The sequence below is a fragment of the Galeopterus variegatus genome, unplaced genomic scaffold (assembly GCF_000696425.1).
Source record: "Galeopterus variegatus unplaced genomic scaffold, G_variegatus-3.0.2 Scaffold5817, whole genome shotgun sequence".
In the NCBI taxonomy this organism is placed as follows: Eukaryota; Metazoa; Chordata; class Mammalia; order Dermoptera; family Cynocephalidae; genus Galeopterus; species Galeopterus variegatus.
In genome coordinates this window covers 8,916-27,401 of record NW_007731928.1, presented here as the reverse complement: position 1 = coordinate 27,401, position 18,486 = coordinate 8,916, and the positions used below count along the sequence as shown (strand labels likewise).

At 54.9% G+C, this 18,486-nt stretch overlaps 1 protein-coding gene across 1 annotated transcript in view; it reads left to right on the top strand.

Annotated features, from left to right (window-relative positions):
• The window catches only part of LOC103605446 (cadherin-23-like), a 132,153-nt gene extending 114,271 nt beyond the window's left edge, over positions 1-17,882 (top strand). Inside the window, exons 19-28 of the mRNA XM_008590039.1 lie at positions 1,902-2,037; positions 3,442-3,830; positions 6,039-6,140; positions 6,435-6,437; positions 10,595-10,744; positions 11,903-12,031; positions 13,032-13,160; positions 13,862-14,089; positions 14,337-14,353; positions 17,813-17,882. Of these exons, the coding sequence (XP_008588261.1) occupies positions 1,902-2,037; positions 3,442-3,830; positions 6,039-6,140; positions 6,435-6,437; positions 10,595-10,744; positions 11,903-12,031; positions 13,032-13,160; positions 13,862-14,089; positions 14,337-14,353; positions 17,813-17,882 (1,353 nt within the window). The remainder of the gene's footprint in view (positions 1-1,901; positions 2,038-3,441; positions 3,831-6,038; positions 6,141-6,434; positions 6,438-10,594; positions 10,745-11,902; positions 12,032-13,031; positions 13,161-13,861; positions 14,090-14,336; positions 14,354-17,812) is intronic.
• Positions 17,883-18,486: the final 604 nt, after the last annotated feature.

The following is an 18,486-nucleotide window of genomic DNA, read 5'->3' as shown; positions in this document are numbered from 1 at the left end:
CCAGTTTTGAAAGATGAGTGGCTAGTTTCTGTTTACAGAAAGAGAGTTCTCGAAATTTATCCATGCAAATTCCCCCCCACGCTCACCCCACCTAGGATCTCCGTAGTCAAGTTTTGGGTGAAGCCAAATTTAGAAGGTTCTAGCCTGTGAGCAGCTGTGCTCTAGGGTGAACACTTTAGTTTACATAGTGGCTTCTGGGTGTCTGGACATGAAATTCTGATGACACAGCAGGACTGAGGAAACCCCAAGAGCAGAGCAGTGGAGAAACTTCCATGTACCTCTCCTCCCCCAGCTCTGCCACCCCACTCACTCTGAAGCCCGCTACTGGTCAGGCCACTGTTCTCTGCTATACCAACTGGAAGCCCTTTTGTTTCTCTTCAGCTAATTCCCAGCTAAACCCTGAAGAGACTCCGGGTCTGATCTCAGAGGCAGTGATCACTCAGAAGCCAGATATACATGCCCTGAGGTTGTCTGTGCCTCAGGCCCCCCATTAGTGCTGGTGACCACATGTGAAATCTGTACCAAGTGTCATTGTCCCTTATCCACTCACTCCCCTCTCCACTCTGCCACAAGCTCCTGCTGGCCCTAGCCCTGCGAGGCTGGGAGGAGGGTGCTTCTGCTGTCCTGGCCCCAGCTCATCCCTAGAATAGAACAAAGCCATAGGGTTGGGAGGAGAAAGCCCCCTCCTCTTTCCAGCCCTCTCAGTCACTGTGAGGCCTTGGACAAGCCACTTCCCCTCTCTGGGCCTCTGTTCCCCTATCTGTGAAAAGAAGCAGGGGCCCTTGGCCTCCCTATGGCTCCTTGAGCACCCACACTCTGTGGCTATAACTCTGTGACATCCGCCCCTCCATGCTGGTCTTTCTGGACAGCCTTGTCTGTACCTGCCCCAAACCCTCGCAGTGCTCCTAAGTGTGTGCGGGGAGAGGGGTTGTTGATCTCTACCCATGAACACAGCTCTCCATAAATATCTGTTAAACTGTTATGCATGACAAATGTGTTCATTGAAGAGAACTTAGAAAGTACAGATGAGCAATGAGGAAAATTATGTATCATTGCACAATTCAGAAAGTCACCATTGTGGGTGGGGTCCCCAGGAGGAAACCCTGAGATGAGGATTGGTGGAAAAGTAATTAAAGGGGCGTGGGACCTGGAAGGAAAAACAGCCAGCAAAGTGGAGCAGAGGGAACCGTGCCTGAGTCCCACAGGGAACTCTAGAGAGGGTCACCTCACCGCCCCTAAAGGGCCAAGGAAGCTGGAGGATTTGTGCTCCACGCCCATCAGTCACTGGCTAAGGGCTGCCCCAGGGGACATCAATTCCCAGGCGCTTCTGCTCTCTGGGTGTTGGGTGTGGTGGGGTGGAGATAGTCCTTAAAAAGCCACAGGTAGGTGCTTGCCGCTGGCTGAGAGAAGGTACATGAGAACCACGAGGGGTCTGAGCATGACATTCTCCGCTACAGCTGCCATACCTTCTGATATCTGCTCTCCTAGATATATTTTGATATGGGGTCCATTGGAACCTTTCCACACAGTTTTGTGGGCCCTGGCTCATGTGGCCTTAGGAGTGACATGGGGTAATCAATATTACTCTTTCATAGCTGAGAAACTTGATGGTCCAAAAGAGTCACTAATTAGTTGCAGGTTCCCACAGGGTTAGTAACAGAGCAAAGAGTAAGATAAGGTTCATTCCTAAACCAATAATGTTTGAGCACCTGTCACTGCCATGTGCTACGTACTATGCAAGGTGGGAGCACACAGTGACCAACAAGACAGCCCCAGGCCCTCCAGAGGGGACTCCCCGCTGGCCCAAGGTAGCAGTGCCCAACACAAGCAGGCTAGATGGGGCCAAGCCCTGGGCTTCCAGTCTCCACCCACCTGACCTTGCACCCTGGCTGTTCCTACAGGTGATAGTGTACGTGGAGGACGTGAACGACGAGGCCCCTGTGTTCACGCAGCAGCAGTACAGCCGCCTGGGACTTCGCGAGACCGCAGGCATCGGCACTTCGGTCATCGTTGTCCGAGCCACAGACCGAGACACTGGTGAGGCCGGCAGGGGAGGCCAGAGTGACCCTCCCAGCTCACCCAGCCCATTCCTGTGGTGGGGGGTGGGCACCGTCCTCGGACGCCGCAGGCTCCTCCACCCCGCCACACTGGCGCCTGGGATGGCCTTGATCACTCCCCACCACATGTCCAGGCCTGAGAGGATTGGAGTAGTGGAAGTTGTCCCAGTCCCTGGGGGGACAGAGGAGAGGTTGCAAGCTTGGGAAGTCCAGATGTGTCATCCCGGGACCCAGCCTGCTCCTCCACCCAGCTGTGGCTCTGTGCCCTGCGGGCCCAGCTCAAGGCCTGACACACACAGGCCTCCCAAAGGGCACTGCCTTCCTCTTCTACAAGGCTGTCCTGAAGGCAGCCTGAACCTCACAGAAGGCCCCGAGCCACAGAGGTGACCACAGCCACCAGTGCAAAACAAAGGAGAAACATGCGCAGGTCACTGTGGCCCTCCTCGTGGGGCCTGTGCCCCAGCCAGGGAGACAGCCAGAGACGCGCTCTTCCCAGGGATCCACTGTCCCCCAGAGAGGCTCGTGAGCTGCTGCTCCCAAGCCCCTCCTCTCAGCATTCCCAGCTCACCTGCAGCACAGGGCAGGATGGCAGGAGAAACATGTCTGCAAATCCTTTATACAGTTCATTTATATAGTTCAGGTCACATACAATGCTGTGGTCCAATAGTTGCTGACCTTTCCCAGGTTAGGAATCCTTTTGAGAAATTGGAGAAAGCTATGGATCCTCTCCCCAGAAAAATGCACATTGAACTCAGAGTTTTATAAGTAATTCCAAGGAAGTCTTGCATTTCCTGAGTGGTTTTATGACCATTCCCTTTCCCACCCTCCCCTCCAGGTCTGTGGACTTCACTAAGGAATGCAGCTCTAGCTCCTGGTTAAATGGTGTATTCCAAGGCATGGGGATTGGGGATATAGGGACTGGGGAGAATGGGGGAAGGTGTCGCTGGCACTGCAACCCTTCCATCAGAGGGACCCAGTGAATGCCTGTACACCTCTGAGGATGCGGCTCCATCAACACTTTCTAGAGTGAAGCCCCCACTACAAGAAATCCTTAATTTCCCCATCTTCTGTCCAAATACCCAAAGGAGGTGCTTGAGCTGGAATGTTGAGGCTCCAGGAGTAGAACCAGCCTCTCTGGCATATCTCTGGAGCCAAGGCCAAGCTCTAGAGAGGGCCATCCACAGTGACCTTGATCCCAACCTCTTCCATATCTCTTGGCATGATCCAGCCCACAGAGGTGGGGGCAGCGCATGCTGGGTGGGCCAGTCATGGCCCCTCGCCTTGTCCCTCAGTGACAGCACCAGGCGTGGGTATGGGAAGCTCCAGAAGCCACAGGGAAGCCCACCCCAGTCTGGGACTGCACAGCCTCCGTGTCCTCCTGCAGGAGATGGTGGCCTGGTGAACTACCGCATCGTGTCGGGCGCAGAGGGGAAGTTCGAGATTGATGAGAGCACAGGCCTGGTCATCACTGTGGATTACCTAGACTACGAGACCAAGACCAGCTACCTGATGAACGTTTCCGCCACTGACCAGGCCCCTCCCTTCAACCAGGGCTTCTGCAGCGTCTATGTCACTCTGCTCAATGAGCTGGACGAGGCCGTGCAGTTCTCCAACGCCTCCTATGAGGCTGCCATCTTGGAGAACCTGGCACTGGGCACCGAGATTGTGCGGGTCCAGGCCTACTCCATTGACAACATCAACCAGATCACCTACCGCTTCGACGCCTACACCAGTGCCCAGGCCAAAGCCCTCTTCAAGATCGATGCCATCACGGTGAGGGGGGCTGCAGGCAGGCACAGCAAGGACTCTCCCTGGGGGCAGGGGGTGCCATGCCTTTACATCTAACCAGCATTTATTGAGTTCCTTCTGTATGCCCAGCACTCTCCTCTTTGCCATAAGCGTCCTTGGGATAAACATCCTGGTAATACATTCCCTTTTCATATGTAGGGGTGAGATAAAGCGTATACCTAGGCAAGCTGGTGTACTTCTTGTTACTAGACAATGAAAGTGTGTAATAGGAAAAACCAGCTGTTTTTCCTTCTGTATTCACACTCACCACAGAATGCTTCACCTCTAGTCTTCAAAATGGGTGTGGGCTTTTCTCCCATACCAACAGCCAATTCTCTGATTCTCTGGGCACCAGCTGGGGATGTTATAATTCAACTCAATTTGGAGCATTTCTACCTGGAGTTAAGAGTCAGATGCCACAGGTTAAGAGCTCAGTCCCTCCCACACACCAAGCAATTCTCCAGCGGACACCAATTGGGTGTCCTACAGTTTAACTCAATCCTGACACTGTCTACCTGGAGTGAGTCAGATCCTACAGCTTAAGAGCTCAGTCCCATGAGGCTGCCCCTGCTTCAGATGCTAGTTGCAAGCCCCAGGTGGTTTCGCCTTGTGCCTCTGACCAACCGGCTATGGGGAGGTGGGGTGGGGGAGAGCCCATGACCCCCTCCGCAGGTTCAATTAATTTGCAAGAGTGGCTCACAGAACTCAGGGAAACACTTTACTTACTACTGCCAATTTATTACAAAGGATATTTCAGTATTATTTTTATTTTGGCGGCTGGCCAGTACAGGGAACCGAACCCATGAATTTGGTGTTATAAGGTTGAGCTCTAACCAACTGAGCAAACCGGCCAGCCCCCTACAAAAGATATTTTAAAAGATACAAACAAACAGCCCAATGAAGAGATACAAAGGACAAGGTACGGGGGAAGGGGTGCAGCGCTTCTGTGCCCATTCCGAGTGCGCCATCCTTCAGGCACTGCCACGTGTTCAGCAATCCAGAACCTCTCCAAACCCTATAGTTCAAATGAAGAGATACAAAGGACAAGGTACGGGGGAAGGGGTGCAGCGCTTCTGTGCCCATTCCGAGTGTGCCATCCTTCAGGCACTGCCACGTGTTCAGCAATCCAGAACCTCTCCAAACCCTATAGTTCACATATTTTTATGGAGGCTTCATCACATAGGCATGATCAATTTCTAACTCAGTCTCTAGCCCCTCTCCCCTTCCTGGAGGATGGGGAGGTGGGGCTGAAGTTCCAAGCTTTTAATCATAGCTTGGTCTCTCTGGTGACTAGTCCCCATCCAGGAGCCCACCAAGAGCTGTCTCATTAGAACAAAAGACACTCCTATAACCCAGGACATTCCAAGGGCTTAGAAACTCTGTCAGGAACAGAAATCAAAGACCAAGTATTAGAACAAAAGATTCTCGTAGCACCCCTATTATTCAGGAAATTACAAGAGTTTTAGGAGCTCTGTGCCAGATACTGGGGAGAGAAACCAAAAACATATTTCTTATTATGTCACAATAACATGGAAAGCTATGCAAGTCATCATATGTCCCTTTTGACCTTGGCTGTAAGGAAGCTCAGCTGTAAACGTGCTTCGTGGCAATAGCTGCTCGTAGCTGGGTGTCTGGAGCAGCTACCTCTCACCTAGCACCTGACTCTCACTCCTCGGTCTTTGCTTTAGTGTGCCTTTTAACAGACTCCCACCTTTGAAAACAGGCAAGATATGAATCACTACAAGTGCGCCAAGCCTTGTCCTGGGGGATGTTGGGAACACAAAAATGATCAAGACCCTTCCTGGCCCTCACAGAGTCCTCAGGCTGGGAGTGGAAGTGGGAATAATCAAGGACGCAGATGAGAGCACCCCAGGAAAGATACGAAAGGAACTGCAGCAGAGGTTTAATGGAGCACTTCTGGGGCCCAAATAAGAGACCGATCATACCTGACTGGGGAGGCAGGAAACTTTCACAGAAGAGGTGTCGTTTAAGTGGGATTTGAAAGAGAAGTAGGATTTCAACTGACAGAGCTTCATGGGGAAGTTATGCCAGGCAGAGGGGGTGACATGGAGGAGGGAAAGTGGCAGAGTCTGGTTTGGCTGGAGCATGGGACCGTGGGCAAGGGAGGGTTAGGACGGGATCTGCCTGGTGAGTGCGATGTTGTCCCTTGACCTTCTGGCCCCATCTCTGCAGGGTGTGATCACAGTCAAGGGCCTGGTGGACCGGGAGAAGGGTGACTTCTACACTTTGACAGTGGTGGCAGATGACGGCGGCCCCAAGGTGGACTCCACTGTGGTGAGTGGGTCCCTGGGTGAAAGCCCCACAGGCACAGCCATCCCCATCCACGACACTTCCAAACCCACATCTCCACCAGCCACCCAGCACACAGGCCAGGCAGCGGGCACAGGTCTTGACAACCCAGGGACCACACTGTTGCCGGCTGTGCCACATGTTCCCTTGCAGCCTGGGCCAGGGATGAGACCTCAGACAGGCGGGAGGCTGGAGCGGGGTCTGGAAGAGCCACACACTACTAACCATTGCTTCCTGCCTTTTCTCTCCTCGCACTCCGCCTGCCAACACTGCCTACAGAAGGTGAGTGGCCTGTGGACAGGGGCTCCCCTGTGCTGCTGGCTGTGGCCAATGCTGGCTCAGCCTTGTGAGGCTTTGGACCTTCCCACCTCTCCCAGAGAGAGGGCACCTGGACAGAGCCCGCAGCTCCCCTGCTCAGACCCTTCATAACCTCCTCAGTCCATCCATTCTTGCACCTGACTCCAGGCCCCTCTCAGACATGTCCCCTGCCTCCAGCTCTGCCCTTCATGTCTGCTAAGTCCCCAAGGGGTCCTGGGGTGGGGGTGCACTAACAAAGGAGTAGCTGGAGCACCCATTGGAAGGGCTACTGAGGCCTTGTCCCAGCTCTGCTCCTTACTGGCTGTGTGACATGTGACACAGGCAAGGTGCTTAAGCTCTCTGTGCTTCCCATCCTCTGGTATAAATGAGGAGCAGCCCAGACTTCCTGAGAGATGGGATGAAAGTAGTGGGAGGTCACAGGTAGGAGAGCTTTGTAAACTAGTGCTGGAGTGAGTGTGCATGACAGCCGTGGCATTCTGTCCCGACGCCTCAGCTGCCACAGCTGTGAAGGGACCCCCTCCCTTGGGGGCTGGTATGAGGAGCCTGCTGTACTGACGCGCATGTGAAGTGACGTGCACAGGGCCGGGCTCTGGAGATTGCTCAGCAAGGGCTCAGCAGGGTGAGCCTCTGCCTTCAGGACGGCCTCTAAGTAAAGGCAGGGAGACCACATGTTGGGATATTTGGGAGAGGGTGGCCTGCTGTGGTCAGAGACGTCAGACAAGGTTCCTGGGAGCGGAGGCCCAACCTGAAGAGAGAGGCAGGCAGGGGAGCTCAGCTGGGGGCTGAGATCGGGCAGGCCCAGGGGAGGCCACCTGAGAGGGGTCCACTGGGACGGCATGCTGCGCTGGTCATCAGAACACTTGCAATCAGTTTGGCCTGGGCACTGGCCAGTCAGCTTGGACACTCTCTGAAGACCACCTGGAGTGTCTAGCACATCAGCAGCCTTGGTTACAGCCACGTTGCCACTCCTCGCCAAGTCCCTTTCACATGAGCCTAAGGGAGAGAAGCCAACCCAGTGTCCAGGCTAAAAGCCAAACACAGTTGATTGGAATCCTTGGCCCCACGACTCCCCAGAGATGCCCGGCTCCACTGGCACTAGTTGTGGCTTGACCATACCCAAAGGTCCTCTCCATCCATGGGGCCAGCCCAGGGGCAAGTGAGGCTAGAAGCAGCAGTGAACCCACACAGCTCCACTCAGCCCTCCAGGGGTCGCAGAGGGTGGCTGGTGAGCAGGGCTCTCAGCACTGATGGTGGGCGGGTGCCCTGTGTCCTGCAGTTCCCAGCCAGAAGGTCTGAGACTTAGAGAGACTAAGTGGGGCCGTCTTACTGAGCCTCAGCATCTGTATCCATAAAATGGGATCAGTTGCCCCTCACCCTCAGGTGTCATGAGGAGTCTTGGAGTTGAGGCCAGAGGGAGACTGACAGGTGGCAGGAATGGCAGGGTGCCACCTGAGGCTGCTGACGCCCTTGCATGGACTAGGCAGCCACTTCCTCTGTGTGACTGGCATGGGCACTTTAGAGCACATGCTCCTGTTCGGGGAGACTGACAGGTGGCAGGAATGGCAGGGTGCCACCTGAGGCTGCTGACGCCCTTGCATTGACTAGGCAGCCACTTCCTCTGTGTGACTGGCATGGGCACTTTAGAGCACATGCTCCTGTTCAGGCCCTTGTATTTCCATGGTCGCTTCACCCTTTTCCAGGAAACAGGGCCCACCCCACCCCTTGCTATGCCCTGGCTTCCTCTCAGAGGCTCCCAGAGGCCACTGCCCCAGATACGTCAGCCCTGTTAGCCCCAAACACTGTTTGAGGTGCTAGGGTGGAGGCAGGGGGAGGGGCCCTGTAAAGATGGCACTATTTCCTCTCTGAGATGGAATCCAAACCACAGCTCACCTCTACCTGACTCCTCCCTGTCCCCAGCAGCCCCTGCAGGCCCCAGGAGGGTGGGGAGGCAGACAGGAAGGGGGCAGGCTTAGGAGGGGTTGTTGGCTCTGCTGTGAGAGCTCTGAGTAGCACCCTCAGGCCTTTGGGGGGTGGGGAGGGGAAGTGTGGACCATGAGGACCTGGGTGAGGACACAAACCCCTATCAATTCCCACAGAGCAGGGCACCTGTCCTCCTTCCTTGCCCACAGAGGCTGACTCCCTTCTACTGGGGGGTCCAGTGGCCACTCACCCCTACTTTGCTATCATCATCATGATCATAGTAGCAGGCATGGCAGGAGCACCTGCTGTGTGCCAGGCACTAGGCTGGGCTCAGGGTACAGACTGAACCCAAAATCCGACACAGTCTCTGCCCTCACAAGCATAAAATATAATGAGGGGAAGGCATTGATCAGATTATCACAGGAATAAACGTATGCGCCAAGAGAGCCTACAATAAGATGTCCGGGAAATCAAGGAGGGCTTCTGTGTGGAGGTGACCCCAGCTGAGCTCCGCAGAATGCACAGGAGTTAAGCAGCCAAGAAGGCAGAGCGTTTGAGGCGGGGGACGGCATGTGCAGAGGCCCACTGGTGGGAGGAAGCGGGCGAGTGGGGGAGTCTGGGAGGCGTCAGATCGCGCGGGCCTTGTTCAGTTTGCCCGGACGGCAGTGGGGTAAGCACTGTTTTTCCCGTTTCACACAGGTCAGCAGACTAGGGCTCAGGGACTTTAGGGAACTCCCTGACCAAAGCTTATAACAGACGCAGTCTTGGCTGGCAAGACCATGAATGTCTGCCAGGCAGGAAAAGGGGACAGGGGCGTACCACACTGAACTTTTCGTTTGCTCATATATCCCCCAGCATCCCAGTGCAGTTCTCATTCCGATTTTCAACTGAGGAAGTGGAAAACCAGAGAGGTTGGATAACTTTTTCCAAAATCACACAGCTAGTAAGTGGTGGAGTTGGTCACTGCAAAGCCTGGGCTTTTTCCCCTGCGGTTCTCACAGCCGCCTAAAGACATGGGAGCGTGGCTGGAACCGAGAAGAAGTGAAACCTGGTTAGGAAGGAGGATGAAATGGAAATTCCTCTGCAGTGTGGAGAGAGGCTCAGCAGCCTCCCCATGGTTCCTGTGCAAACTGGGAGGCAGGCAGGCCCGAGAGCCCCTGAACCCGGGGCCCGGGGAAGCGCACAGCTAGTAAGTGGTGGAGTTGGTCACTGCAAAGCCTGGGCTTTTTCCCCTGCGGTTCTCACAGCCGCCTAAAGACATGGGAGCGTGGCTGGAACTGAGAAGAAGTGAAACCTGGTTAGGAAGGAGGATGAAATGGAAATTCCTCTGCAGTGTGGAGAGAGGCTCAGCAGCCTCCCCATGGGTCCTGTGCAAACTGGGAGGCAGGCAGGCCCGAGAGCCCCTGAACCCGGGGCCCGGGGAAGCGGAGGAGGGGGCCTATCCTGGGATTCCTAAAACCTGAGCCTCCTCCCACCTGCCTCAGTGCCCTCATTCATGAACATAAGGGTGCCTGTGGCTACAGCCTCTGTGGCCTGCAGCCATCTGTGGGCTGGAGGGCTCACCCACAGCAGGCCTTCTCTCTCGGCTCACTACCCTACCTCTCTGTGAGAAGCCTGAGCTGTAGACACAAAACAACATGCTCTCGGCATGCTACTTGCATGTGCCTGAGGTTTATCTGACAGTTGGAAATTCACCTCCTTTCCCCATCTGTCCCTCTCCCCTCTGGGACCACCAAGTCACCTGGTGGCTCCCTCCTGCTCCTGGCCCTGTTCCTTCCCTCTAATCCACAGGTTGCAAACAAGGAGGCTTTCAGGCAATATTAGCCAGACTACGTATACTTTTCTTCTTTAATTTTTATTACTTGTCAGGTAATTTCACTTAAAAATCTAAATTCCTTGTTTCTCTTGAAAAACAAGAAGCTATATGAATACCAGGCCAGCATTTCCAGCCTCTGTTCCTTTAGCCAGGGCCCAGCTTTCCAGGTCTCCCGGTCCCTACCACCTCTGAGAGTTTCCCCACCAGGCCTCTTCCCTCGCCCTCCTGGCCCCCAGCAGTTGAGTGTGTGCAGCCCCCACCCCAGACTACTAGGAGAAATGGGCTCGGGGCCTCCTCTGCAAAATTGGGATAGGGCTGGGTGGGCTCTGAAAGCTTGCTGATGTTCCAGAACTGATCGGGGGTCTAACCACATCCACTCCCCCAGGTCTACATCACTGTGCTGGACGAGAATGACAACAGCCCCCGGTTTGACTTCACCTCTGACTCGGTGGTCAGTGTGCCCGAGGACTGCCCTGTGGGCCAGCGAGTGGCCACCATCAAGGCCCGGGACCCTGACGCTGGCAGCAATGGGCAGGTGGGCATGAAGCAAAATAGCCAGGATTGGTCCCGTCAGTAGGGGCTGCCCCAGCTCCTCAGCTGGAGGGGCCTCCTAAGCCATCCTCAGCCCAAAGCAGGAAGAGGGGCTCATTCAGGCCCTGCCTTGGCCTGGAGCAGGGCACCCTGCACCCGCCCCAGTCTGTGCTCAGGGAGAAGGGGCAGAGCTGCAGAGGCTGGGGGTCCCACCTAGGTCGAGTGGACACGGAGCCTGAAGGCCAGCCACAGCCCAGCCCCCACAGTGAGGTGAAAGCAGAGTTCGGTTTTCCAGGTGACTCCTTCCCCTCTGCATTCACAAACCACACAGCACCTGGCTTCTTGTGTGCCAGCCCAGAGGCCCAGGGCCCCAAGAGGACACGCTCCTCCTCCGTCCTGCTTCCTGGCCCCTAGCCCCAGCAGGAGGCACTCCCCATCGCCCCAGGTTTGGACACCCCAGCGTGCAGGGAGGAGGGGGTGAAGAGGCACCTGGATGTCACCGCTCTCCTCTGCTCTGTGCATTGCTGGGGTGTTCACAGGGGTTTTCGGGATGGCTTGCACACCCCAGGGCCAGGGTATGCTGGCTTTTGGGTCAAAGCATGTCAGCATCTACAGGCCGTGTGGCCTTGGCCGGTTGTGTCACTTCCTGAGCCTCCTCTCTGTGAACTGAAGAGAATAGCCTCTTTCCGACAGGGTTGTTGTGAGCGCGCAGGGGTTTTCGGGATGGCTTGCACACCCCAGGGCCAGGGTATGCTGGCTTTTGGGTCAAAGCATGTCGGTATCTACAGGCCGTGTGGCCTTGGCCGGTTGTGTCACTTTCTGAGCCTCCTCTCTGTGAACTGAAGAGAATAGCCTCTTTCCGACAGGGTTGTTGTGAGCGCCAACTAGATCCATGCAAGTCCACAGCACATGGCCACTTCCTTCTGCCCTGGGAAGACGTCGGTGCCGCAGGGCTCACACCCCACTCTCCTGACCCCCATGCCACAGTGCTGACATCCCCAAGCCCAGGAACCTGCCACAGGCACTGTGCCACCCCCATCCAAGGGACATAAACCACTCTATTCTCAAAAGCCCTTGCTGAACAGAGGACTGTCCCCCTTGGCCTGACCTGACCACCTCTCCTTCCCCTTCTCGTCCCCTCACTCTCTCTCCTCCTTGACAGGTGGTCTTCTCCCTGGCCTCAGGAAACGTCGCTGGGGCCTTTGAGATCGTCACCACCAATGACTCCATTGGTGAAGTGTTTGTGGTCAGGCCCCTGGACAGAGAAGAGCTGGATCACTACATCCTCAAGGTGGGGACTGGCCCCCTCGGGCTGAGAGGCGGCTGGCTCAGCTCCTGGACCAGTCACAACTGACCATCCAGGAGGGGACTCAGCCATCAGCATGCCCTGGCAGTCGGTTTCCCCACTGTCATCAAGTACTGGGACAGGCTGCACCCCTCAGGGCCAAGTGAGGCCAACCCCAGACAGGGTGACCTGGGTAGGATCTCTGGATTCCCGGGAGGAAGCTGCTGAGGTATCTTCCCTGCTTTAGGGGCCAGGAGAGAAAGTCTAGCAAACTGGTAGAGCCCTGACTCTTCCACAAATGCACCATGGCCTTGGGCGAGTTATTTACTCTGTTTGAGCCTCAGTTTCTCCACCAGTACAATGGGCAAAAAACCCTGACCTGGCCTTCCTCTGCCGAGGTGAGAAACGAGTGCAGGTGTGAGGATCTGAATTGCCGTGGCTATCATGTTCAGTGAGGGGTCTCTGGGGCTCAGGGCTGTGCTTCTGCACTTACTGGAGTACTTACTGCTGTCCTGAGGTATCTGGGCAGCATCGAGGCTCCCGGGGACAGGATCACCTATGGTTAGGACTCCGGCTCATTGCTGAAAAGGTCGCTCGAGGCTCTTTCCCTATTTGCCAGAGTCCAGATCTGAGTGCATGGAATAGAGTCCTGGGAAGCTAAAGGCAGGAACCCTGGGTCAGGTGGCAGGTCCGGGGTCTTAGGGTCAAGGTCAGGGGCTGACACATCCCAGAATACAGTCAGGGGTAAAGACTCGGGTACACTGGAGTCAGATTGCAAATGAGGGTCCCAAGTGAGACAAGAAGTGGTCAAAGATTGTTTGCAGCGTGGGGTGAAGGTAAAAGCTTTGGGGAGATCCCTGAGCTGGCCAGGACACCCAGGGAAAGGATGGGCCAGCCAGCCTTTCACCCCGCAAGTCCTCCCCACGAGTGGACAGCCCTTTTGGAGTCCGTATTCCTGCTCCCCATGCACCCTTTCCCCTAACTTCAGTCATCCTCCTCCTCGCAGGTTGTGGCTTCTGACCGTGGCACCCCTCCACAGAAAAAGAACCACATCCTGCAGGTGACCATCCTGGACGTGAATGACAACCCTCCAGTGATCGAGAGCCCCTTTGGTTACAATGTCAGTGTGAATGAGGTGAGGGCAGCTCCGGTGACAGTGGGCGTGAGCCAACCACAAAGCACCCGTTTAAATGTCTGCCTGGCCCTCTAGTCCCTCAGGACTTGGGGTAGGGACTGTGGCTCATTCAAATTACGTCCCTAATGCCTAGCTGGGGTCCTGGAACTCGGTGTCTTTTTGCAGTAGGGAAAAAAGGAGAGAAGAGGGAAAGAAGAAAAGATGCCTTTTACCTGACAGGGAACTGAGGCTTATCCTGGGAGAGCTTCTTTTTTAAAGAAAATGTGTCTATTATTCAGTCCTGAGGTTGAGCCACTCCAGGAGAATTGTTGGCCCAGCACTGCTGGGTTTCATGCCAGGTTGGACATTCATGAGGCAGATGGCATAGGGTACAGCCTGGCTCCCAGGCCACTGACCGGCGGTGTGGACTTGCACACATCCCTTCCTGCACCTCGGTTTTCTCATCTGTAAGTAGGGATGACACTAGTACCTGACTGTAGTTTGTAGACAAGATTCAATAAGTTAGCATGGCCCTGGCATGTGCTAGGTGCCCACAGGATGTTTGCCACCATCGTCCCAATCATCCCCATCACTACTCCAGGGTAGACAGAGCAAAGCTTTGGGGAGGTCCAGCTGAGGCCTTTGGGTAACCAGGAGCAGGTGCTAGACTTTGCCCCAAAGGCCTTGAATCCAGAACGACCACTCTCCCGCTCTCCTCCCAGAATGTTGGCGGGGGTACTGCCGTGGTCCAGGTGAGAGCCACCGACCGTGACATCGGCATCAACAGCATCCTGTCCTACTACATCACCGAGGGCAACGGGGACATGACCTTCCGCATGGACCGCATCAGCGGCGAGATCGCCACACGGCCCGCCCCACCCGACCGCGAGCGCCAGAGCTTCTACCACCTGGTGGTCACTGTCGAGGACGAGGGCACCCCCACCTTGTCGGTGAGTGATGGGGGCGACCACAGGAAGGAGAGGGTGGGCCAGGGCAGCTCCAGCTTCTGTGTGAGGGGAACAAGACGGGTGGGAACAGAATTCCACGCAGTGGGTGAATCCTCGGCAACTCCTTAATCGTGCCGTTAGTCTGGCAGCCTCAGTACTTGGTGGGAGTCTGTTGTGTGCAAAGCTGGGTGCTAGTACCTTGAGTCTACAGCTGCTGTGAACCTCTATTCAGGCTTCTTTGCTCTTGCAGAGCAGCTCTATGGGATGGTACAGGTTGAGCCCCTACATGGGGGCCTGGGCCAGGGAGCTGGTGGGAGCTGAACTCAGCCTCACTGCACACTCCAAGCTGTGCACTGTGGGACACGCTATCCATATGGTGGTGCCTCATGGAAAAGGGCCCCCCACGCCCTCTTCCCCTACATCATGTTGGTGTGACACACTGTCACAACATGAGGGCTGGAAGGGACTGATGTCTGTGGTCCAGACTGATGCTGGAATGAATGGGGCCGCTGCCTGTGGCAATGTTTAAAGTCTGCAAGGTTAGAGAAGGAGGTGCAGACCCAAGGGCTGGATGGTGACTGTCTGGGAGTGATGGGCTACGGTGGGAGTCGTGTGTAAATTGAGAGCAAGGAATTTGGAGTCAAGAGCACTGTGAGCTGGCTGCATGATGACAAGCAAGTTGGAACCTCTCAGAATATCAGTTTTGTCATCTGCAAAAGGGAGATAATATCTACCTCGTAGGTGTTGTCTGGGGAATCCAATTAGCTCATGTCCGTGGAAGCACTGGTAAACCATGAGGAGGAGAAAGATTGTATCAGCTATCTATTGCCACAATAATGCTGCATTATAAACCAAACAAAACACAGAGGCATAAAACAGCCACCACTTATTTAGCTCCAGTTCTGCAGGCTGGCAGTTTGGTCCTGGCTTAGCCAGGTGGTTCTGGTCTCAACCAGGCTCCCTCATTCGTGTACGTGCAGCTGCATGTCAGTTGGGCGGCTGTTGGCTAGGGTGGTGGGTGACTCCTCTTCTAGAGGGCTAGCCCACGCGTGTTCACACAGAGCTGGAAAGGCCCAGGAGGGAAGGCAGAAGCATGCAGGGCCTCCCACCTCCCTGGCTTGGAACTGGCACAAGGTCACTTCTGCTGCATTCTGTCAGCTAGAAGAAGTCACAAAGCCAGCCAGATTCAAGATGCAGGTAGATCAACTCCACCTTTTGTAGGAAGGAGCTGAAAGTCACATTGTAGAGTATGGAATCAAGGGTAGCAGATTTGGGCACCCTAGCTACAAGAGAGGTTGGAAAAAATGAGGGACAGGATTGTCATAACTGGCTTATTTATTACTTGGGGACCAGATACATCACTGCCCCATACAAAAGCAGAACTCTGTTAGTGAGGAAGAGGTAGAGAATAGTTTGCAGGGGCATCTGACCGCATTTGCCACACTACCCTTCCCCATCCTGACATGGGCCTGTCAATGCACCACTCCCACCCCCACACATACCCACACTCCTAGAGTTTCCCAGGGAGGCAGTCGATGGGACCCATAAGACTCTAAGATGCTGAGGTTTAGAGTTAAAATCAGGCTTCCTTTGGTCCCCAGAAGAAATGGGAATTGAGGAAGTGGAAAACCAGCCTAGCTACATTTAACCACCCAGAATATGTGGGCCACTACCCAACAGCTCCTGCAAAACTTGGGATTGAAAAGAAAGGTTTTCCATCTGTTGGACAGACCCTCTGCAGAGACCCATCCCAGCCCCATGGGGACCATAAACACTCCCTCATCTCATGCCCGTCCCTGACATTCTGGCCCTCCTTGAAGCAGAGCTCAGCCTGTCCCAGCTCCCTGGTGAGAATGTGGGAAGTTGGGTGGCATCCATCCTCCTCATCTTGGTCATCAGCAGCTTTGCTTCCCAAGGTCCCAGAAAATACCCTCAGGATGACTAGGATCTGGGATGGGGCTCCAGAGGCCATCTTTGGGGGAATAGGTATATGGCCTCTTGGGCTGAATCAGACCCTGGCCTTCTCCAGACTATAATACAGACAAACAGTGACAGGTACCAACCTGAAACGGATTTACAGGAGAAAAATTTTAAGTCGAAAAGAGTCCATTCCTTCAATTTTTTCCCCAGCTTCTTCAAGTTGAGAAAAGATCTCTATTATTTGATTTTTGCAGCAGGTACATCAGTGAAAAACTACAGTGACCACCGGATTTACAGGAGAAAAATTTTAAGTCGAAAAGAGTCCATTCCTTCAATTTTTTCCCCAGCTTCTTCAAGTTGGGAAAAGATCTCTATTATTTGATTTTTGCAGCAGGTACATCAGTGAAAAACTACAGTGACCACAGGAACATAGTTTAGTAAGCTAGCACTAAGGCCCTGTTTGTTCATTCATTCATTCACTCATTCCTTCAGTCAGCCAGTGTTCCCTGGAGCCTGCTATGTGCTAGGTGCTGCAGACACAGAGATGAAGATCATGTGGTCCCCAGCCTAAAGAAACGCAGTTGAACAAGGGAAGCCATGAGGACATCCACGTGGGGATCACAGTGCAGAGCGGACACTGGGAAGGGCTTGGGGAAGGCTTCCTGGAGGAGGCAACATCTGGACTGAGTCTTGTCAGTCAGTCATGTTAGCACAGCCCAGGGGGCAAGCATATTCTGGACCTGGGGGTCAGCCTGAACAAAGGCCTAAGAGCAAGCAATAATCAGGGTGGGTTCAGGGAGCTGCAGGCAGTTCAGGCCCAGGGTGGCACTCAGAGCAGCGGGCAGCGCTCTCTAGCTATATATCCTCCACACAACTTTCTGTCTGGGGCTCGCCCCAGGGGCCAGTCCCACTTCTTTCTCAAGAGCCCCCTCCACTCCCTTCTGGCCTCGCTGAGCCAGGGTGGGGCTGGGCAGAAGCTGGCAGGTTGGCCTTGTCTCCAAGGAGCGCCGGACCCTTAAAGATTTGCTTCCATTGACCAGAACTTCACTTCTGGGCAATGGACCCCTCAGGAGCATGAGTGTCCCCAAGGGCAGAGCCAAGGGCCAAACTGGAGGTGACCAAAACAGAACCCTTCTCTGCCACTGGGAAGATTTCACTGGATGGGTGTTTGAAGAAGGAGAATCATCCCAACCCCTCCTGGAGCAACCAGAGCCCAAGCAACATGAGGCTGCCAGCCTGACATTCCAGGAAATGGCACATGGTCTAACGGGGGTGGGAGAGCAGGTGCCGCCCGACCCAGATCTGTCCAGAGAAACCCAGCAGGCCTGCACACATCCTCCTACTCCCACCCGTAGTTATCTGCCTGGACTCAAGCCAGCCCTCCCTGGCACAGGACCAACCTTCCTGGAGGACAAGGGCATGTAAGATTCTTTCATTCGCTCATTTGACACCAACTACGTGCCAGGCCTGAGCTAGAGGCTAAGAAGCCAGAGATGAGTTCTCTGGGCAATGGACCCCTCAGGAGCATGAGTGTCCCCAAGGGCAGAGCCAAGGGCCAAGCTGGACGTGACCAAAACAGAACCCTTCTCTGCCACTGGGCAGATTTCACTGGATGGGTGTGTGAAGAAGGAGAATCATCCCAACCCCTCCTGGAGCAACCAGAGCCCAAGCAACATGAGGCTGCCAGCCTGACATTCCAGGAAATGGCACATGGTCTAACGGGGGTGGAGAGCAGGTGCCGCCCGGCCCAGATCTGTCCAGAGAAACCCAGCAGGCCTGCACACATCCTCCTACTCCCACCCGCAGTTACCTGCCTGGACTCAAGCCAGCCCTCCCTGGCACAGGACCAACCTTCCTGGAGGACAAGGGCATGTAAGATTCTTTCATTTGCTCATTTGACACCAACTACGTGCCAGGCCTGAGCTAGAGGCTAAGAAGCCAGAGATGAGTTGGGCACAGGTCTGCCCTCCAGGAGCCTACAGTCTGGTGGGGGAATAGATGTGTCACAGAGAGTTGACACTCTGTGATGTGATGGAGTGCCAGGAGCTCAGAGCCAGGGAAGGTTTTCTGGAGGAGGAATCATTTGTATCTCTGTCTTAAAGGATGAGGGTNGAGCCAGGGAAGGTTTTCTGGAGGAGGAATCATTTGTATCTCTGTCTTAAAGGATGAGGGTCTCTAAGCAGACGGCCTGGGATTCAGCTGCCAAGAGCTCCCACAAAGCCAAGAGAAACCCTGTATCTGATCCCCCATTTCTACCTTTCTTCCTGCTCACCCCACCCCACCAGTTTCCTGAGAGCTGGACCTTCCTGCAAACAGCCTAGACCACCTCCACCCAGCTTGGCTCCTTAACACTCAGCCTCGGAACAACGGTGCTGCAAGGGGCATCCGGACCAGCCTGAGGCCTGCCACACAATGGTGTGCCACCCGGCCAGGGGAAGTCATTGTGCAGCCTCGGCTGCCTGGCCAGCTCCAGTCCACGG